This window comes from Hirundo rustica, chromosome 18, assembly GCF_015227805.2.
Source record: "Hirundo rustica isolate bHirRus1 chromosome 18, bHirRus1.pri.v3, whole genome shotgun sequence".
Taxonomy (NCBI): domain Eukaryota; kingdom Metazoa; phylum Chordata; class Aves; order Passeriformes; family Hirundinidae; genus Hirundo; species Hirundo rustica.
In genome coordinates this window covers 5,573,904-5,596,678 of record NC_053467.1, presented here as the reverse complement: position 1 = coordinate 5,596,678, position 22,775 = coordinate 5,573,904, and the positions used below count along the sequence as shown (strand labels likewise).

Here is a 22,775-nt window from a genome sequence, read left to right as displayed (position 1 = left end):
GTCCTGCCTCACAACTTTCAAAAGGAAGAGGTGTGCATCCAGTGTCTCCAATTGGAATTTAGCAATAATCTCACTCTAATTTTTCCCAAAACCACCACCACACCCCTCTCCATCCCCTGTGCCCCAGCAAGTGCATCTGCTTTAGAACAATAGAAGTCAAAAAAGGAACATCGCTGTCTGCATGTGGCATCAAAATCTAGCACTACTGATCAGAGGGACCAAGATGCAGATTCCTCCCAAGTGCACTTCCACCCACAGACCACACAAATCAGCACAAACTACAATGGTGTTCTGTCCATGTCTGACTTTGGTTACACATACAGTCAAGGCCTGAATACTAATGGGAAAGATAATGCTCTTTTTAAAGAATGTTAATTCATTGCCTTATAGCCACAGCAGTGACTAGTATACACTACAGCTCCTTTCCAACAAGAACCACTCCTGCTTGCACTACAGCTTCACAGGGAAGCGTGAGGCACATCTCCCTGCCTAAGTGTCTGTTCTGACCAACTGCATAGGGCTGTTAATCAGTATCCCAAACCAATATGCAATGCAGATACGAAGCAGTCTGGACACCAGTCTTAACACTGGCATCACTCTAAACATGCTGTCAAAGTTGAACTGTTTTATAAAGAGTTAATATCTGCATTTTTTTTTCAAGATTTCTGTAGTTTCTTAACTACAGCAAAAGGCATTTTTCTGGGTGAGACACTGAACCCAACAGAATCTAACTGCTGCAAAAGTAAGCCTGAAATTATATCCTGATGGCACCGAAAAAACCCAAACCAACAAACAGCACAGAATAACTAAGCATCCAAATTAATGAACTAAGCTTGAAGACACAAGTAATTTATTAGGAAAGAAGCTTATTTAATATTAAATGTTCAATGACAGAGACAATCAAATTTGTAACAGAAATTCAGATACTTTATTTCCATTTCTCATGTATCAAGAAGCTAGGAACTGCTTAGTTGTAAAAATGGGATTCATTTTAGTTCGAGTCACACAAATACTAAACATTTATTCTTGTGTTTTAAAGTCCAAGAATGAAAACTTGCAATTAAACACTGAGCAAGCTATGTGTTCAGGTTATGTTGGTTTCTTATCTTAAAAAGTCTTAAAGAAAAAAAAGGATACAGGACTTATATTCTCAGTAGCATATGTGCTATTATCAACACATCTTTCTGAACTCTGGGAGGAAACACCAGTCCTGAATTAAATTTTATAAAAAAAAATTCTAACTCAACTTTATATTTTTCTATGCCACTACAGCTTTCTTTCACCTCATTTTAAAGCAGATCTTCAGTTCAAGCCGTCTTCCGCTGTCTTCGCAGACTCTTCATGTAGTAGTCCTATAATGCAAAATTTTGGGAGAACAGACAATTAGACAGTATTAGAAGCATTTTGTTCACCATTCCTATACACTCACCCAGTTGTTAGCTGTCATCTTAACTCTACAAAAACATCACCACTGATCACGACTGGCTTTAGAAGCAATGATGTAGCATTAATGGTTTAATATCAATATTAAATGTTTCTAGCATACATAATGCAACTACAGTAACAAATTTTGTTGCAAGAAGCTAATTTATTAGCTGTCATCTCCACTGTTAGTTCCTTATTTCAGGAATACAACTAAAGACCTTCTGTAAGAAAGCTATGTCAAGAGTGGGGAAAAAACTTCAAGTTGTCCTTTCAATATAATATAGTAACTGCCTATTGCTTAGCTGCTTCATTTCCCAGTTTCCAGCATACACTCCTGCCATCAACACGGTCATCATTTGGTGGCATCTGCCTCTGCATTTACATCTGCCTTACAAGCCTGTTACCAGCCATTCCACTGTTCTGTGCTATGGCTGACTGCAAAGTCTCCTACACAGTAGGAAATATTAAGCACATACCTCTTAAAGACTTGAATTGCATTGAAAGTAACAAGGCGAATATTATGTAGTGTTTATTGCATTTTAAACTCTTTAAAGATATCTAATTCTGGGCAGCACTGCATCCCTACACACAGTTGAAAGAAAATTCCATTCTGTTAACATCAGATTTACAGTATTCACACAATACACAAAAAAGTCCTTTTCACTAGCTTCAAAATCAAAAACACAACAGTAAGCTTAAAGATTACAGGCAACAGCATTCAAACATGGATGTGGGTAGAGAAAGGAGTACCTGGCATGAGTACCTGCTTAGTTTGACTGAATCCTTGATTTTTAATTTGGCTTTTCATGGGCCGCTCACAACACCAACGCTGTGTGAGGTATGGTAGTCAGCTGCAATAATTCATAAACCCTACACTTCCATCAATCCAATGCTACTGGCTCTCGAGTTACAGAACAAACTGCATTAGAATGCAAGGCAATAAAGCAAAAAAAACTAGAAACATCCTTGACAAAGAAATACTAGCAGTTTATATGAAAACAAAGTAGTCCAACATGTGCCTCAAATGTTAAGTATTTAAGCAAAAGTTTCTGCTGATGTACCAACACAATATGGACTTAAATACAAAACCAGTTCAACTTTTTAAAAAAACAGTAACAAAATCCCTAAAAATAAAAAAAGGATAATTAATTTTTCTATGGTGACTATATTACAAATATGTCCCAAAGAGGCACACGAATGGGGGCATGAGTCTGCTACAAAATAGCTGAGACAAAACAATGTACCTCAAAATGTTTTGCAGGACTACACTGTCATTTCCTTCAGAAGGTGCTTTAGTTTGTCTTCTTACTTGACTTAGTTCCATCTTCATCTGTGAATACTTACGCTGCACTGTTAAACAGTAACAAAAAGCCCTAATCAAAGTTTGCAATAATGCACTTACCTCTGTCTGATCTGAGGTCATATCAGATCAGTTTTAATTGGACTGAGTGTCACCTTCAGATTTAATGTCTTCATTGGTCCCATTGACCTCATTCTTAGTCTCACTCTCCTTCGAGTCTGTATTTGTGTCTTCACTCTGTTTTTCTCGACTACTGGACTTCATACTACTTTTTTTATCATCAGATCCCCTCTTTTCTGCCATGAAAGAAGACATTGACCATGGATTTCAAAGTAAAAACAAACATTGCACATGTGAGATATATATTGCATACAATATGGGACAATTACTTCCTATAGCAGTAACAGTAATACTCAAAAAGTTACAGAAACAGGCTTCAGACTACCATGCTGGAATGGAGAGGGGACAAAATAATGGTAGAAGGGGACAGTACAAGGTGGGGGAAGAGAAGAAAGGTCAGACCTCCTAACAGAGGCAGCTACTCAGCTCTCTGTCAAAATGAACAAATTGGGGGTAAAGAAGTTAGGCAAATGTGGAATTATGGTGCACGGCTTCCTTACTTATTATGGGACTCTTCTGGTCCCCAAGTTATGATTTCTGATTGTGTATGGCTTGCTTTGGTTTATAATTATCGTTAATTATGGTTCTTGAAAGAGAATCAGAAAAGAGTGGTGGGACAATGCTTGACTGCATAATCAAAGAAATTGACACTTGCCAATTAAAAACTAGCAATCTCAAACTATCAAATACTTTTGTGAAACAATATTAAGCACTGACAGCTTTGAAAGTGGAGATCACTGACAACCAGAATTAAATTTGAAGCTGCTCATTTGTCAGTGTTGTTAATTCTGAATTTTATAAAAACAGTGGTCATTTATGACCAACTCACTAAAAGGGCTTGGGGAGACAGCTAGGAAGATAGATAAAAAGCAATTTATTTTCAAAGGCAAAGAAACAGCAAGATGTGGGGGAAGAAGCCCATAATTTCATCATAATTGGGAAGCTCACTGAAGCATTTGCTACACTAAAAACTCGATCTTCAAAGAAGGAAGGAAGCCAGAAGTAAAAATATTTCCATGGGAAGAAAACATTCAGTATTAGAGCTGCATGCCTCATCTGTAAATTCAGTATTTGCAAATTTAAGAAAAATACCAATTCCCGCTGTATTATTTCACACCATAATATTCAACTCTTGATCAGTAAAGACACTCTGGAGAGAAAATAAAAAAAATCCAAAAAACAAACCTCTCAGATGTCATCATACAGAAAAACATTCATGCTCTTTTTTCTGAATATTCCCTGCTATCCGGGCAATCAAAATAAATAATATAAATAGAAAGATACATTCCCAACACAGGAGCACACAGATCAAACACTCAAAAAGATATTTAAAATAGTATTATCACCTAGACTGGCATAACACACTTTTATATTCCAGGAGACAAAGCAAGAAATTAAGCTTTAAAAAAGCAGTGACATCCCAACTTCTTTGATTTATAACACACTACCAAAGGATAAGGTAAAGCCCTCACAGAGAAATGAGGGCAACTGCCTAATGACCACCAGTAGTGAGGATTCACCTGCAGCAGCACATCCAGTGCAGGGTGCTTGGAGAAAGCACGTGGCAACATCACCCAGCTCACTGAAGGACTAAGTCAGTTTGGGTCTGTCTGCCCTTGATTTGGCAACTCCGCAGGTAGATTGCACTCTAACTAACCTTGTTAAAAAGTCTTCTTTTTGTGTCTTAAAGGTATCTCCGGTGCACACGTGGATCCACTGAGGAATAGTAGTCTTGTTTCCCGGCAGAGGACTAGTAGTCAGTCCAATAATCTTATCTTCTGTCCTATGTAGATATGGCAGATCTTAATAGCCCTATGGATGTGCAGTGTGCAGGGTTTGTGTTCTGTCTTGTTTGTGTCTTGAATGTGGTCAGGAAGGATAATTTTGTTTAAGGTTAAAAAAAACCTAATAAACTGTGATATGAAAGATCAAACGCTCTTCTAAAAATTTTAGTATTAAAATAAGTTTACCATAGCAAACCTCCAGTCTGCCAAGCAGAACTGAAGAACTGTATTCAACAAATAGCCCAGTAACTTTTCAACCCCTAGAGTATCTGCAAGAAGTTAAGCTCCTCCACTGTATTTTTAACCAGTAAGAGAGAAAGCACATAAAATTAGTTTGCTGTTGAAACTGGGTGTAATATTTTAGCTGTGACCTATTAGGTATAATCATATAATACTGCCTTTGCTTCCTGATTAAACACACACACATTTTTTCTGTTTGAGTTTGTGTGGGCAACTGAGTATGTTTTGTGAGAATTCTTATCACGACCAAGTGAATCGCTTTACTGTTCAAAAAAATCAAACATAATACCCAGTATTACTGAGCTGTTCAGGCAGTATTTTCAAAGGTTTAATCACTAACATCAAAACACGATCATAATTATTTTTATGTTAGTATCAGAATTCACATTAGGGAAGATAGAGAGCCAAGTCAAAGTGGTCAAAAGGCCCATTCCAGTACTGACCCTTCATAAAATAAAGATATTTGAAAAATATTTTTTCTTTTATTAGAACTCCTTATTTATTCCATCTGCTCTGAAGTTTGTTAACTTGAACAGTAGGTGCATTCTACTAGTTTATATTTAACTAATGCACAGCTGGTGTTTATGGCTGGGGGCTCCTTTCTTCAACAAAGGTATCCCTGAGCCTGAAATCTGAGTCACAAATCAAGTGAGCCCATTTTTACATATACTTTTTTCTTACAACCTTGGCTGCCATCTTCTACAGTATCTTAGTGAACAAGAAGCCAGAACTTCTGAATTTTCAAAGTGTGGCACTAATTTAATGTGCAATTGTACACATTTCTTGTGCAATTGTGCACAAAGTCTTGGGCAACTGTCCTTGGGGTTTTTTGGTGTTAATATTCATGTTTATAAAGCAATCTGAGACTTCTATATGAAAGGCACTACCATGAGTAGTTACAGCCTTTGCTGCTTACTTTTACAACTGCAGATCAGTGGTGGCTATAAAGACAACTAGATTGTGAAGCCAAGATTCCCCATGTACTAAGTTAAACCTTAACTTTTAAGTTACTATTATGCAAAAGCCACATACTTCAAATATATGAATCTCTAAAGCTTTCTTCACTACCTACCTAGAGTGCTACACTGCAAATATGAGGATGCAATGGTGCTTACAGCTTCAGCACAGAAATTCCATGTTGCCTTATTAATTACTACTGGGTTTGGTTTTTTCCTTCCTCCCCTCCTCTTTAACATTTTTTTCTGCTGAAGGTTTTTCTCAACAAAGGGAAAATCATAAACTTCTTCAGCATTACAGTCCTGGTCTAAGGCCTATTTGTGTTTTTACAGATAGCACAATCAAAAAAAGTAATTGATTTTCCCAGGCAGGATTTTCATCGCAGCTCATAGATCACCTCAACTGTTCTCATTTCTGGTGGAAGAAAGTAGCAAGCAGCAAATAAAACAGCCAGCAAGGAAATCAATCAAGTTAAAACTAAAAATACTTGAGATGCTGAAGAAAGTTCACTAGCTCCTCGATTTATGGGAAGATTAAGAAAAGAACTGAAAAGCTCAAAACCAGACCAAATTTGAATAAATAAGAAAACAGTTATTTTTATGCACAGATACACACATTCAGGAGAATAGGATATTCTTGACCAAGTACCAGAAATCTGCTCATAAAGCAGGCAAAAAAGGCACAGTATCAGGAAGGAATAGTAACAAATGGACAGATATAGGCTACAACACTGAATATGAGTTTAAAGCCTGCACATCATCTCCACTGCCAATGAGCAAGCAACAAAACCCACTCTTTACATGGCAAAGGAAAACGAGAGAAGAATCAATACTAAAGATGCCCCACAGTATAAACCAGAGTAATTGAAACAGTCTAAGGAAGTCAGGGAAGAGAAATACATGAAGCATTACCAACATTTTGGCAACCAATCCACTGGATAAATGTGGAGAAGGGTCAAGCAGACAGGCCTATGCAACCCAGACACATGCACAGAGCACCTTTCATTCCAGAGAACCTCAAAAGTACCTTAGAAACACAACTGTTTCATCCATTACTGATGATCAGCCCATGAAGTGGGGTGGCTGTTTCGGACTTGCCATTAGTCAGCTCCCCACCAGAGCCAGAAGTATTACGTTCCTACAGAAGTTCCAAAAGACTTTTAAAGGGGGAAATTTAGCAATAACAGTGAATTAGCATCTTCTCACAAAACGTGAATCTACAGTGTTCTCACCGTAGTTCTTTGTAATCCTACTTAAAATTTGAGCTTCAGCTTCTGGTGAAGCAATGAGTCACCATGAATGCTGTGCTACATGGCAGGTACAGCTACAAAACTGTTCCAAGGACTAACACAGCTTTCTGTTGAGACTCACCTGAATACTGACAAAGCAAAACTCACTTTGTTTAAACAATAAACAAAAACAAACAAACAAACAAAACAATCTAAAAAAAAAGAGAAAGATGTGGGGGGAAAGCAGGAGACTAGGGAAAAGGCATAAATTGTCATTTAGAGCATCACAGAGATTCTGCAAAATTTATCTTGGACTGCATTTACAGATTGGGAAAAAAACTTAAAAGCACGGTTAAAAGGATAATAAAGGAAACATGGTAGTGTTGAGAAGAATACATGGGACAGGTGAGAAGCCAGGTACCAATCTCCCACAAAACACGTGCCTGCAAAGGGTAATTGCAAATATCCACTAAGAGTAAGAATATAAAACATTCACTCTTAGGAAACGATTAGAGGCTTATGTTTTTCTATAAACAGATCTTAAAATATATAAAAATCCTTGCACACTTCATCTGCAGACAAAGTGCAACAGGTAAGAGAACGACACTGGGGTATAGGTATGCACATATGTGCAGTAATGGTAACTGCAAAGAACAAAATGCTTCAAATTGCTTACAGCAACACACACAGCCTTCAGAACCAGGTCTGATTTGGTACTAAGAACTTTCAGTGGCCCACTGAAAGGCTAACAGCTTCTGAGACTCTAAGAAAAGATTAGTTTCAGAACTTGCTAAGAGCTCAGTCTTTATACAAACATACCTTTTTCTTTTGACTTCCTGTCTTGTTCTCTCTCTCTGCTTTTGCTTCTGTGCTTGTAGGATTTCCGATCCCGGCTTTTTGACCGTCTCCTGTCCCTACTACGAGACCTGTGTTTCCTTTCTGATCTATCATGGCTTCTGCTTCTCCTCCGGTCACGACTCCTTAACATTCAGAGAGAATTTCAAAAACGTGTATCTCAGTTGCTATTTTCTAACTCAGAATATAAAACAGTAAAACAGTAGCGCTTTTAAATACAGTGATTATCTGCAGAAACCAAATCTTAATGTACTGCATAAATATTTCCCAGTACATAAGAACTGGTTTCATATTGCCCTCTTTATTTACTGACACACTTACCTACACAGCTTAAAAGTATCCACCACCATGAAATAAAGACCAACTGAAGGAAAAAACAAGACCCTACTTTTTGGGAGCACTCCTTGTCTGCTAAAAGCTCCCTCAAAGCCACTTCCACCACTATGGCGTCATCTTCCAAAAATGGAGAGAAGACAGTGACATCAAAAACTTGCTTATCCTTAGAACCAGTAAGGTGTGTCTTTGCTTAAGAAGCAAGACCCAAGTGAAGCTAACATATCAATGATGTGACTCAGACTGACAGATCAAGCCCCCAAGATTTTTACTTTTTGGAAAGTTACATGAAAATACTAAAGAGACACACAGACACACACAGAGGTACCTGCTTCGCCTTCTTTCTCTGCTTCTTGACCTTTTGTGGTCTCGTGAGCGGCTGCACCTCCTGTCAGATGTCCTGCTTGAATGCCTGCTCCGTGAGCGGCTCCTTTTACGTCTCTCTCTGTCACGAGCCCTCTCTTTTTCCTTTTCTTCCTCTTCACGTCGTCTCTTCCGTTCCCGCTCTTCTCTTTCCCGTTCCCTCTCTTTCTCCCTCTCTTCCCGTTCTAACTTCTCTTTTTTCAACCTTTCATCACGGTCAGGCTCTTCTGTTCTTTTTCGCAACTTTTCCTTAAAAAACAAGTTCACAGAAAGAAATTAAGATTACTCAAGATACTTAAACATATAGATTCTGAGGATGCAAAAGCCTAAACTTTTAAAATAGTTCAGTGTTATTTTCCAAACAACGGACAGTGCTTCCTAAAATCCCTGAAATGAAAATCCTTCGTCTTGCAGAACTTTCTTTTGCTTGTCATTCTCACAAGAACAGAGGCCACAGTACATTTCTTTAAAAAGGCCATAAAAACTCCCACCTGAATCAACATCTTTGCTTGTATCTAATGTCACAAAAATTTACATCTGCCAAAGCACAGTGCAGGATTCCATTTCTAGGAGTGTTTTGCCCCCCTGAGAAAATCCACTGGACAGCTTTTTATGTACGTTAGGAAGCCTCCAAGCATTTTTTTTTTCAATAACTGCAGGAAATACTTACTTTTAAATCTTCTACAGTAGCTTTTATTTTGGCATAACCCATGTGCTGCTTTCCCATCAAGTGGTCATCTACCCTGGACTGTGCATCTCCTACAATTAAAAAGGCTCCACAAACTTCACAAACTTCCATTTGTTTTTCCTGGGCTGCAAAGCTCTCAATTGTCTGAAAAAGAGAAATATTTGATAAGGCAAAAGAGAAGTTTTAGTCAGTGAAGAGGTTTGTAACTCTGTGCTACTGTTGTCAAATTCCAGGCTGTACTGAAAGCTGAAACCACATCTGCCTACTTTATCTCTGGAGCACTGCACGCCATCATGGTAAACAGGGAGAAAAGTAGCAACCTGATGCCCATTCCCACATGGAAAAAGTCCATGAGAAACCACAGAACCATTACTCACTGCATTAACATGGACACAGTCATATCTGCAACTTTCTTTGCAATATGAGAAAAATTAAAGTTTCAAGTTTTTCTTTTAAAGCTTTCTTTTTCAGTTTTAAGATTTCTTTGGCATTAACTGAAACGTCAGGAGCTGCAGAACTACCATGGAATATAATTCAAGGAATCAAAAGGCTGGAACACCCCATGAAGAAAAACGAAAAGAAATACTGGCTTCTACTTAAAAGCATGGTGGTCAAATTAAACCGCTGTTTCAACAGACACGAGAAGTACACTGAAATTTCAACATAAGCACACGTGATTATTGCTGTGCAATATTCATGAATCATACAGTATGGACATAAACACTCTGCCTGCAACATTTATGAGCTCTTGAAAAATAAAACAAGAATCGCAATCTGAACATTTCATTAAACACCAAAATAAAATCTTTAAACTTAAGCTCCTTTTTATTAACAGGAACTTGATACTTAACACATCCCCTCTGGCTTCTGTACCTCTCAGAGACAGACAAATGCCTGTCTGCAGTCACAGCCCTGACTCAAGGGCTTTCTGTAACAGCCACATTGATTGGTAATTCAGTAGAATTATATTGCAGAGGCTACAGGGCAAAGTTTAACTGAGATCTCACCTAGAGGAAGGTGCAAGCTCTCCTCCAGGACTGCTGGGTGAATATTTTCATAATTTGTGTGCAGGAAGCCCACTCTCAAGGTAGAATGCCTAATCAACACACTGGACTAACGAAGCCAAATGTCCTGTTACTACGTAATAAATTCTGCACAGACCTTGCATGCCATTAGTGGAAGGACAAGGTTATTCAGAATTTACCGTGCACCACATTTTGATATGTCTCACAGAACTATGAACACATTACTTACTGAAGTTGTAGACCTCAGCAGTTCTCTCTCTTCCTTTAACTGTTCAACAAGTTTCATCATTCCTTGTGCTTCTTCCACCTTTCCTTCTGAACCCAGTTCTTCGATCTAAAAGGAAAAAAAAAAGTTTAATTTTTGATCAAGTAACAAAAGCAAGAGATCTCTCTTCTAGGGGTTCAAAAACCCTCACCTGTTGAAGCAGTACATCAATTTTGTCAGTTAACACCTGAATCTTCTCCTCATTTTTACCGGTAGGTCCTGCTCCCTGCAAAAAGTACAAGAGTGAGGTGGGGTTTTTCTTCCTTCCTTGCTGGGCTTTTTTTTTTTTTACTTCTTTTGTTAAAATAGCTTAAACACACAAATGTATGTCTTTGCATATTCCAGAGATGCTTTGGGAATAAACTCCCCCTGGCCTCTTCTCCCACGGGAAGCTACTAATAATAGTCTAGTCTAATATAAAACACTCCTCGACACAAGTTACTCCACCCTTGTGTAAGCCTAGTCACACTAATTCCTCCCAAATCAACAAAAATGTTCAAGGTCCTGGCCCATTAAAAAAAAAAAAGAAAAATGTGTTCAAAGTCCTACTTTAAACTCTGACACTCTCGTGCAGCTACTACATATCTTTGCAGACATTCAAGTATGACTTAGAAGTTCTGTGGGCTTTGAATTTCAAATTCTGAGTGTAAAATGCAAAAAGAAGCTCACTTCAAAGATGTATTTGTCAGCAGCGTCCCCTCTGCAGGCTGCCTGAATAGACTTATTGCTGCCCTTCTACCTCTGCTCTGCTCCACAAGTGGTATCTCTTGACTGGATACTGCCCACAGCTCCTTCTGAAGCAAATGGACTTTGCGCAGAACAGTGAGGTGGGGCAGCAGAAAAGAGCAAAGCTGTCCTGACACTCACCAAACTCACAGAGCACAGGCCACAGTGACTGCTCCAAATCCATCGGGGACAAGATAGAGCCTGCTAGTGCAGGGAGGGAGGAATGTGCAACTAGTGGAAAGAACGTAAACGGAGGTTGCCAGGGTAAAGACAACATTTGACGGGTAGAGAACAGATACTCATTCTGAGGAAATAGAAGACTGTAAGAACAGAGAGGGCTCTTGCTGACTGTGGAGTCACTTGGCTAGTCCATTAGTACCAGATGTGATCTGCTGGCTAACAGATGAAAAATCTTACTGATCAGGAAACTTCTGGATAACAATAAGTTTTACCCGAATAATTAAGACCCTGAAGATGCTATCTACAGGAAAAGCCGCCTCAACGACTCTTGCAAGACTCACCCCAGAAGACTGTTGGTTCTGTGACAGTGCCAAACGAGCGTGGCCCCTCCGGATTCTGCGCTCCACCTCTGCCAGCAAGCTCTGCAAATAACGCAGGAAGTCCCTCTCATAGCCCACCTTCATAAACCGAGAGCTCTTCTCATACCTGAAAAAAGATTTTAAAAACGACAGCTCACATCAGTCTGTAATAGATGAAAACTAAGTAACAAGACACACAGTATTATAAATTCTTGCTGACCGTAAGAGAATATTATATACTTAAATAAGTAAAATTTTATTTAAATAAAAATTTAAATAAATTTATGCAAATAAAAAGAGCAAGTAATTGGTAATGTTTGGATTGCTATTAACAACCTTCAAAGATAATCAGAAGCTTTTATTTGCTTTAACACATCAAACAACAAACTTACTGTTTGCGTAGATTTTCATCATGAATTTTTTCACATGGACCTAAGAAAACAACACAAAAAAAATCAAATTTGCATTCCTAAATGCTGTATTCATATTCCATCAGCATTTGTTTGTGCACCACAACAGAAAAGGACTACAAACATTTCACAAGGACTTTTATGCTTCTGCCTTTCTGCTTCCTTTGCTTGGAGCTTGAAAGATACATTAAAGAACGCCAACGCCAACATTGTTTAGTAATTATAAAACCAAAATGGACTCTACATACGAAGTCTTCATAAAAACAGAATTTCCAGATCAAGTTTTACACCAGTAAATACAAACAATGTAATATCCTGAACACCCGGGACTTTAAAAAAAAAATAAACCCCAAAACAAACAACAAAAACACCAAAAACAATAAACAAAAACAAACAAACAAACAACATATGAAGGGTAATTTTATCAGGCACTTTCTAGTTTCCAGGGTTCTCTGCAACACACTGGCTACTTAAAACATAGATCTTGGGAGTAAATGAGGAAGTGTGTGCCCTGAGTTCATGAAGGTGGCTGTGTTAAAATTCCTCACCTTCCCCAGACTCTCAAACTCTTCAAACAGACTCAGAAATTAACACTAGGACAAAAAGACTGGCTCTGATAAATTACCACCTCCAAACTACATGCTACATGTGGCCATCACTTGAAAACTACCAGTAATTTAGAGCTGGTCGTCAGAAATAACTATTACAGTAAGTGAGTCTCTAAAGTAAAGCAGCTCAATAATGTATACTCACACAAAACTGCCCAAGTAGAATAACCCAAACTAGACACTGACACTTGAGCAGGAGAAAAGCACCCCACATCCAGTAATTTAGCTTACACAAGTAAGAAAAAAAATTTTAGACGAAGTAGGATCTGGAATAAATATTACTTTTAGCATACTGTATCACTGGTAACCCTTGAAATAAAAAAATTGAAAGTGTTTGAGCAATTAACACAGTGTATAAACATCAGAAACATAATTTGCAAACAAAAGCTCAACTGTAATTACATTTAAGTGCATAAAAATGTCATGACTTATAAACTTACCTAAATCAGAACGGGTATTTGTAAATAATTCAGCTGGACAAAAGCCACAAAGGTAGTATTTGCAAACCTGACAGAGAAGAAAAGAAACAGGCATCATTTTTTGCCTCTTGAATTGAAAACTTTATGTAATCGCTTTTATTTCTAAAAGTGATAAAGCTTCCTTTGAACATAGTAAAATTTCTAAAAATTTTACACAACCTCTACCTTGTATTTCCTGGCAGCTGTAAGTGCTACAAGATGCATCTTGATGAAAAACACCAAAAACCTTATTTTTCCTTGCAACAGTAATAGTTCTTAATTTTACCACTATATATTTAAGATTAAAGTGTCGCAATTTATAAATATAAGTATTTAATACTTCCAAGGGAATGGAATGGACTATTTAGTAAGTTTTAGTGAAATTCTTAACTGTGAAAAGCCACAAGAGGTGAGAACAAGCGCCACAGAAGCACAGGACAAGTTCCTCTGCTTGTCTGGCACAACTTTTGAGTTCAGCCTTCACTTCCTCAGACCTACTGGCCTGGAGAACCGGAGCCACCTACACTCAAACAACAGGTAGATTTATCCAGAAGCTTTCCCACTCCAATGCTTTTACAATTTGCTACTTTAAGAATGACAGGCAACAAGACATCATATAGTTCTTCAGGCAGAGAAGTCATTCATTTTAACCTGGTTTCCTGCCAACTAGAAAGGGTTTGGTTTGTTTCTGCACAGTCTGGTTTTACATTATTGAGTCAGTCTGATAACAGAAAAAGACCACCAGAAAGTTCAAAAACCCACAAGCCTGTTACTCTAATCAGTAAATAGTTAGCATATGATGGGATAAAACCAGCTTTTGTTAAAAAGATTATTCACCCTCACCCATGAGCATGGGCTTAGCTAATCAAGTTGGTCAGTTCCTGAAGTTCATAGCACAGAAATATCTCCTGTCTATCCATCAGAACAGCCATAAGGGTAGAATTAGAAATACTTTCATCCCTAACTTCATAAACAATCTTAAATAATTAACTTTTCACTAGACTCTTCCCACAGATATGACTGCCATTAATTAAGGTGTAAATCCAAAACCAGCCTGGAAGTTCTTCCAGCACCTCCTTTACGTTACACCAGTTTCTAATTTTTGGCAAATCTAGTAACTGTGAATGCATTACAGCCTAGTTCTAATCCTCTCACATATCCTGTGGACAAACACAGTATCTTATCTCCCAAGATAAAGACTGAAGTATTTGAAGAGACAGGGGTGAGGAGAGAGACCCCAAACACCACCACTTCACTAAGAAGCCTGTCATACATGTTGATCAATTTGACTTATTTTGGTCAGCCTGATTTATTTTTCCAAGCTAACTGCCAGACTGCAAATCAGGCTACAGAAGTTAAAACTCTACTAACTGCTTTACAGGTTGCTCAGAAAAAACAATCAGGCTTTCTATTAACAAACCATGGACAAGAAACACAAACAAACAAATCTCTTATTATGTAATTTTAATACTTCTCCCATAATCCACGTTTGGACACTGGTACCTATCTAAAGCAATTTACCAAGAATAGTTAAGAAAACATGTGAAATTACTTTTTTTTTTTTTTTCTTTCCCTCAGAAGGAGAAAGTTACTGGACAAAATCTGGTCTCAGAATCTGCTCTTTTCTGAAAGCTGCAATATTCCTTGTTTTACTACAGAGCTGCTTGACAGGAGCAGTTTCTGGGATGGATTTCTGTACTAGTCCATAGAAATGTAATTTCTCTACACATTCTCCTCCCATTTTCTCATATCCACATCCAGGTATAAGGATCAGTGGAAATACGCTTCCCAAAAAAGTTTCAGAGATGGATTAGACAATTTCCTAAGACACAGAGAGCACAGTAATGACAGTCTGACCATATCATACTGTTAAAATGGTTGTAGGATATCTTCTACCACCCATAAAATTAGGCAAACTGGCCAGTAAGTTTAGAAACTAGTACTAATGAAAGAAGCAAAGGAAAAGTAATTAGAAGTATGAGGAACAAAACAAAACAAATCACCCTCAATGAAAACCAGGAAGAGTACTACTAGGAAAATACTCTTTTTATGAACTGATGGTTATAGCCAAAAGTTGCAGTAACCAATACTAAAATATTGAAGTTTAAACACACCATACACTGTATTAATCATTTATGTATTAAAAAACCCAAACAAACACAAGCCGTATCAAACAAACAAGAAAACTCAAATCACAAAATACACACACACACACTTTTAAAAAGCTGCCGTAATTTTCTCCTACCAGCTCTAGATGCTGCCACTCTAGCACTAGGATGGCACCCAGTGAACTACCTGGCATTCTCTCCTAGGAAGTAGCCTGCAGAGAAATACTCACTTCAGAGTGGTTCAGACCACTGTAGTTGAAGCGATTTTCCTCCCCTCTCATACCCATTTAATTATGCTCTTCAGCTGAGCTTGCCCCAACAGGAAAACACAACTTGCTGGAATCCTGCAGAATCTTGCAGGTATCATTCCAGCTCTGCTTCACTAAGTGCAAAATTTAATCCTCCCAGGCTGAATAGCAACTGCGTTTCCAAACAATCCTAAGTAATCAATGGTGAGTAGGAACAATAAGTGCCAAGGAATGGCTTAATCATCACGGAACCATTAAAGGACTGAAACAGAGATGAAGTAACATGAAAATAAGAAAACACATTACTTAACAGGCAGTTTGGAAGGCAGAACTTCCCATGCAGGTAACGAGCATTTATTCCTGTTTGCAGAATTATTCTGACAACTCTACTAGCAAGAAGGTGCAACAGAGGAGTGACACTGTGAAATTGCTGCTGCAGTATAAGCCACAGTTCGGGTTTCAAAGCCCCTGAGTGCTCACACTTTGATAACACTACGACACTATTAGAAACATGGATACTTGGAACTTCCCACTTTATCACAAATTCTCTAATCCCTGAAAATCTCTTGGAGGTGGGAAAGCTGTATCCTTTGCATCCACTAAGTTAACAGCAAGAATTGCAAGCTCAGTTAGAGTCTGGGAAACAGTTCAAAGTTTTCCCAGATAAAGAAGCTATTGACAGCTCTATATTGTTAATGCTTCTATATCAACATGTTTCTCTTCTGCAGGAAATTTATTTACTGATGGAGAAGTCTCTAAGAGTAATAAACAATTACACAAGCAAATTCCTTTAGGGAGACAAGTCCTAGTAAAAAGGCTGAGAATAAAATCTAGCCGACCGTGTCTTACACATCAAAAACTAGTAAATTACTTCTCATAGTTGAGTTCTTTGAATCCCATAAAGCTCACATGCAGCAGACATTTTAAGACCATTTTAAGCCCACTCACCCAAACCCAAACAAACATCAGCCCTTCTCCCAAACTCACTCTTAAAAATAAATGTTATTTGTTTTCAGAAGAGTATTGGTAATGGAAGTCTAGGTCCTCTCCCTCCATCCCCTGAAGGACTAAATTCTACCTAGACACAAAGCAGGTTAGGTCGCTGGCATTATAAATATAAAAGCACAACACATCATAAATAGCTAAAACCATCTCATTATACTCTGAATACAAACCTACACGTCAAGAAACTGCATTATCAGAGATGGTTGCTCACAGCCATTTGTCTCTATCAGCTCCTCACACCTCTCCACTTTCTGAAAACCCTGAGTTTGCCTTGAAGAAGCATCAAAATATCAAACCTTACAGGAGCATGGGCAACTGATGCTTCGCTGTCTTGTGCTACAAAACAACCTCAGAACTCTTATGCAATCACGGCTCCATAAGAACTTGCTTTGTGCAGGTGGCATATTAAAGCAGGAAGGTGTGAATCAATAAACATACTTTGTCTACAGATATGATTGTAAGCAGGAAGACTAAAATATATGATAGTAGTAACTTCTTCCTGCATACAAAACAAAGCCTTCTTGCCAAAACCAGGATTGATCACTTAAGGACATGCCATAATACTGAAATACACAAGTGGGATTCCAATTTTTAGAGATTAAAGGATTTACTCATGTCAAAGTTTCAAAGTAAGAACTTAAGCTCCACAAAAACTTTTATAAATTGTCATGTTTCACTGGTACAGCAAATAAATCACACACTGAGCTATCACACCCTCTGCTTCCAAACTTTCCACATCCATCCTGTATTTCACTGCACCTTCCAGTTTGATAGCCACATAGATGCAATCTCCAAATGACAAGCAAAATACAGATGAGCCTCTTGTGATAATCCTCCACGTTCAAAACTGACGACATGTGACACAAAATCCTACACTTTGGGATCAACACAACATGCTGGCACTGAGCAGGCTGCATGTTTGATCTATGTCTAATCTCCAAAGACATTATATCAGCACCTGTATTTCACCTGAAAAGCAGGACAGCAGGCAGAGAAATTAATGTTACCATTTGAGCCTTATTTGCATTTCCTGTCTTTTAAAACATGTCAACATTGCAAATTTAATCTTTAGGTGACAAATAAAATCAAACTGAGACACATGTTTAACAGAAGTAATTGCTGGATTTTATGAACTCATCAGCTGACTGTAGGAACCTAGGAAAACATTCCTTGGAGAAAGGTTGTACTTAATTCTAAATAAAAGCAGAACCAGAGCAAACAGCAGCAGATCCTGCAGGACTGAAGGCTCAACCCTAAGCCTGTAACTTTCCCACTACTCTCAGACATAGACAGCTCTCACCTTCTGATTTGTCCAGAGGAGTGGGAAGGAGAGACAAGGCCCTGTTTCTAAAACAACAAAACTGAGCAGTTTAGAGATGGAGCCCTTTGGTTATATTCAAACTCTTCAGCCTAAAGTTGTAACTGAAAAGAAAATTTTAAAATATTCTGCGATTTGCTCCTTTGAAGATAAAGAAAGTAATCTGAACTTATTAAAAGTGAATGATGGGGAAAACAAAAATCAACCAATAGAAGAAGTCTTTCTTCATTCTTATTACTGAATAAACCAAACCAATCCCCTTATCTGTTCTACCTGGACAAACATGGCTCAAGCCGTTCACCTTGTATTTCATATATTTCATCTAACCATTCCTTTTCTAAATTCACAATCAAAGGAAAATATCTAACTGAACACCTAACTGAATTATTTTCTAAATAAAGTAAATCTAGAAACACATGAACAAGATCATGAAAACTTCCTGAACTCACAATTTCTTCCTGACATGCACCGCTCATCTACAGAGCAGCATTTCTCAAGGGAAGGAGTTCCTCACACTTGAAAAATCTAAGGTAAGACAGGTACTGGTCCCTAGATCATGCAAATTCAACCAACTCAAGCAAATTCAAACGAGTATTATCCTCCTTGATAATGACCTAAATCCCATATAAAAACATGTAATGACATTGATTAAGATGCAATTTAGAACAGCCAAACAAACCCGAGCATTTCTCCCACCTTCCAAATAAACAATATCATGAGTAAATGCTAAGGGAGGAGGAGCTAAATGCTTTGTGCAGCTGAAACTACAGAAATTCCTATCACTTAAGTAAAAAATTATTCTAACTGTGACACTTTCTTTTAACGTATGCCGTAACTAAAAAAGGTACCATGAACGGGAGAAAATAAGATATAAAAATTAATCAGTGTTCATCTCTCCCAAAGCAGCAGCTATAAGAACTCTGTCGGTACCACTGAGTTTTCCTCAAATAACTTACAATTAAACTATGATGGCCAAAACTAAGTCATCACTCATTAAGGCTCAACCAGTGGAGAAACCCCAACTAATAACAACAACAAAGTTGTCTTGTTTGAGCTACTTATTGCAGAAAATGAATGACCACCACATTAACAAACGTATGTAAGTACTCCTATACAATAGTCTTGTTTAGGTTAGTGTCCGTCCCCCCACTCCCAAGCAGATTCCTCTGAATGAGGAAATAGGGAAAGAATCAATATTTTCTTAACCAAATCCTCACTTTCCAGAGTCCTATGATTTTTCCTTGTAGTACAACCTCCACACATTAAAGTCGGTATGCGCGTGCCCTTCTTTTTCCTCCCCTAACACCAACCTTAGGAAGAGATCCAGAGTAATTTATTTCCCAAACTAGAGCATCTGCCTCAACCTTCTTCGTGCACGTCAGCAGCTTCTACTCAGAAGTGTTGAATTCCTTTAACCGCCCCGCCTTATTTTTGTGTTCCACTACGGAGACCTCCTCCCCCACAAGCCCTCTGAAAACCCCCGTTCCCGTTAACGGCGGCCCCAGGGGGCACAGCCTTCCCCCGCAGACACCCGAACACCGGAGCTGTCCCTCCTGCAGCCCAACAACAGCCCAGCTGTGTAGGTATCCTCCTCCTCCTCCGTGAGACTCGGCGCTGTTCCCGCGCACGTTCAGGCCCGGCCCGCCCCAGGCGGCCATGCACGGCCAGACACGGAGGGCCCGACCCGCACCACGACAAACCACGCGGAACCCCTGCTCTGGCCAGCACCTCACCCTTTTTTCCCTCTTCCCCCTCCCCGCAGTTGTCTCTGGCCGAGAGAAGCCGCCCTTGTCGCTCCGACAAAGCCCCGGCCACGCGCAGCGTGCGAGAGCAGAAAAGGAGGGAGGAGAGAGACGGCCGCGCTGCACTCACGCTCTCGTGGTCCCATCGCACGTTGCTGCGCTTTTCATCCGGGGCCAAGTTCCTGTCCCGGCCCATGAGCTCATCGAGGAGCTGGGCGGCCGATATCATCGTGAACTGCGGGCCGAATCCCCCTCGCCAGACACCACCGCGACCACCTCGGCCCGACCGCCCGCGCCGCGCCTGACAGAGACAAAATGGCGGCGATGGCTGGCCCTGCCCACAATGCACCGCGCGGGCCAAGCCCTCTGTACTCCGCTCCCGTGCCGCCCTGTTCGGGCAGTCGCGGGGCACGCAAGCAGGAACGGGGAGTCGCGGCAAATACCGGGACGCGGAATTACCACCGCCGCGCGTGGTTTCGCGCGAGGGGCAGCGGGTGCCACACAGACGGTGTCCTGCCCAGTGAGGTGTCATGGCAAACCATGCCCAGCCCAGCGAGGTGTCATGACAGATAATGTCCAGCTCCCTGTGGTGTCACTGCAGATGGTAAGCCGTCACGAGAGTGTCCAGTCTAGTGCTGTGTCAGAGCGCAGGGACACAGCCGAGACACACAATGGAGAAAAGGAGACCCAGACGTGATCTTACCACTCTCTGCAACGTCCTGAAAGGTGGTGGTAGTCAGGTGGGGGTTGGTCTCTTTCTCCAGGCAGCAAGTGACAGAACGAGAGGACACAGTCTCAAGCTGCACCAAGGGAAATATAGGTTGGATATTAGGAAAAAAAAAAAATTCACGGAAAGAGTAATAAAGTACTGGAGTGATCTGCCTGGGGAGGTGGTGGAGTCACCATCCCTGGATGTGTTTATAAAAAGACTGGATGTGGCACTCGGTGCCATAGTCTAGTTGATGTGTTAGGGCTGGGTTGGACTCTACGATCTTGGAGGTCTCTTCCAACCTAGTCATTCTGTGATTCTGTGATTTTGTGCTAGTGGCCTTGCTGGTCATGGCTGGAGGCTAAGAGCATGGGCCTGGGCATAGCTGAAGAAGTGTCATTGTCCCCTCTGCATCCTGGCAGGAGAAAGTCACCCAAACGGCTCGTGATGCACAGCTACTGAGTCCCGGTCTGAGTGCCTCCAGCTGTGCATGTTGCTCTAGGAATTCAGGGAATTGTACGATCGTTATGGTTGGAAAAGGCCTCTAAGATGGCCCAGTCCAACCATCACCACACTCACCAATAAACCATGTCCTCAGGTGCCATATCCACACGTTTTTTGAACGCTTTCCAGGGATGATAACTCCACCACTTCCCTGGAAAGCCTGTCCCCATGCTTGACAGGTTGAGGGAAAATAGAAGTCCTGCATATGTAAAATAGATCTGATTCTTTGACCTTGGAACCAGCCCATTTTGTTTTCCTTTCTAGATGTGGCTTTGTACTCGATATAAACTGAATTTCACATAGAAATTGCCAACTATTTCCTAATTACTCAACATTGTTTTGAACATACTAAGTACATACAATAAAATAAAATTTTAATTATATTTTTTGAAAAGCTTGAAGCAAATGTTTATGCAGATCCTGTAAAACCCACTTAGACTGACAGCAACTTTGTTCAGCACCACTGAGGGCTTCATGCAAGCACCAGTTGTTATTTGAGGAGTTTGCTTTCGGAGATATTTCCGTAATCTCCCTAATGCAGCACTGTGAGGCATCACAAATTTCTTTCAAGGTTTGCAATATTGTAATGGTTTAAGAACCCAATGGAACTGTTGGAACAGTATGATTGAAATCAACATAACACAAGTTACAGTATGAATTTTCGGTCAATATCCTGCAGTCTGGGTTTGGGGATGGGAGGGAAGGGGGGGTGCTAATGCTGGAAATGGGGAGAACTGGGCTGTTTCAGTTTTTTTCTAATGCTCTGGTTGCATAGAGGAAGCAAACAAGTACACTGGAGCCCGACTACTGCAGAATTCCTTGGCATGCTGCTGTGGCTGCACGGAGCAAGCTGGAATATGAAAATATGAGTGAAGTTTGACATTACTATTTTGACTTTTTATAGTGGTCAAGTTTTTACTGCCTGCTCTGTAACATGGTTTAAGACAAATCCACGATGACAAAGAACAGCTTTCAAACCAAACCATGCAAATGGCAGGAATTACCTATAATCTTTCCAATTGCTTTGCAGACAGATAGTGATCTTTATTTTACTTATGTTTTTAAGGGATTAGTTGGTTCTGCTGAGTACGTATAGAGACGAACAGACTTTTCTCTGCAGGGTGAGGATGCCCCATCCCCGGAAGTGTCCAAGGCCAGGCTGGGTGGGGCTTGCACCAACCTGGTCTAGTGTAAAGTCTCTCTGCCCGTGACAGGGGGTTGGAAATAAATGAGTGTTACGTTTCTTCCCAACCCAAATCATCATAATCTTAAAAATCTCTTCAGTACTTCCCCATGCAGTTACCAGGCAAACCCAGTTTTTCTGAATTCCTCTATTTAGCCTCTTTTAACAGCAGGTTTTTGTGTAGCAGTGGTTATCATAAAGTTATTCCTTCCTTGGGTAAAACCACTGGATAAAATTAATCTTAATTAAATTACCACAGTCAGTGACCTAGAAATATGGCCCACCCCTGGAAGGGTCCAATGCCAGGCTGGACGGGACCTCTAAATAAGCTGGTCAAGAGAAGAGTGTCCCTGCCCATGGCAAGGGGGTGGAACGATATGATCTTTGAGGTCCCTCCCAACACTTAACGATTCCATAATTCACTCCATGATAAATCGAGAGCCAGCAAAAACAATCAGCAGAGCAGGAGGCAGCGCATACGATTCATTCCGATGTCCATTGCTAAACAACATATACCCGTGACTGCGCCGTCCGGCCCGTCCCCGGGCGGCGGCCGCGCCCCGGAACCTGCTGTCGGGGCCGGGTTGTCACCGGCAATAGTGTCCCCCACGCCGGAGCACGGCGGCGGTAGCGG

At 40.1% G+C, this 22,775-nt stretch overlaps 1 protein-coding gene across 4 annotated transcripts; it reads right to left on the bottom strand.

Moving 5' to 3' along the window:
* Window positions 1–905: 905 nt before the first annotated feature.
* On the bottom strand, window positions 906–20,095 carry LUC7L3 (LUC7 like 3 pre-mRNA splicing factor). 4 transcript variants are annotated; one of them, XM_040081368.2, is made up of 12 exons: window positions 19,876–20,095; window positions 13,307–13,373; window positions 12,241–12,280; window positions 11,831–11,975; window positions 10,735–10,809; window positions 10,548–10,652; window positions 9,276–9,437; window positions 8,571–8,854; window positions 7,874–8,034; window positions 2,881–3,021; window positions 2,670–2,775; window positions 906–1,352 (listed from the first exon to the last, which is right to left on the bottom strand). In XM_040081368.2, the coding sequence occupies exons 1-12, from the start codon at window positions 19,972–19,974 to the stop codon at window positions 1,340–1,342; spliced, it is 1,398 nt and encodes a 465-aa protein (XP_039937302.1). In that variant the 5' UTR covers window positions 19,975–20,095; the 3' UTR covers window positions 906–1,339. The 4 variants fall into 4 exon arrangements, 3 of the variants coding, with proteins under 3 accessions (XP_039937302.1, XP_039937301.1, XP_039937303.1); XM_040081367.2 differs by having other exon boundaries at window positions 906–2,775; XR_005703475.2 differs by lacking the exons at window positions 906–1,352; window positions 2,670–2,775 and adding an exon at window positions 4,503–4,628 and having other exon boundaries at window positions 2,883–3,021.
* Between the last annotated feature and the right edge of the window lie 2,680 nt (window positions 20,096–22,775).

Bases quoted from the DNA above. Each gene is read 5' to 3' on its own strand.
- LUC7L3 (XM_040081367.2), bottom strand. From the start codon at position 19,974: ATGATATCGGCCGCCCAGCTCCTCGATGAGCTCATGGGCCGGGACAGG. The intron at 12,281-13,306 runs GTAAGTTTATAA...TTGTTTTCTTAG, and splicing joins AAATACCCGTTCTGATTTAG to GTCCATGTGAAAAAATTCAT. The intron at 11,976-12,240 runs GTAAGTTTGTTG...ATCTTTTTTCAG, and splicing joins GATGAAAATCTACGCAAACA to GTATGAGAAGAGCTCTCGGT.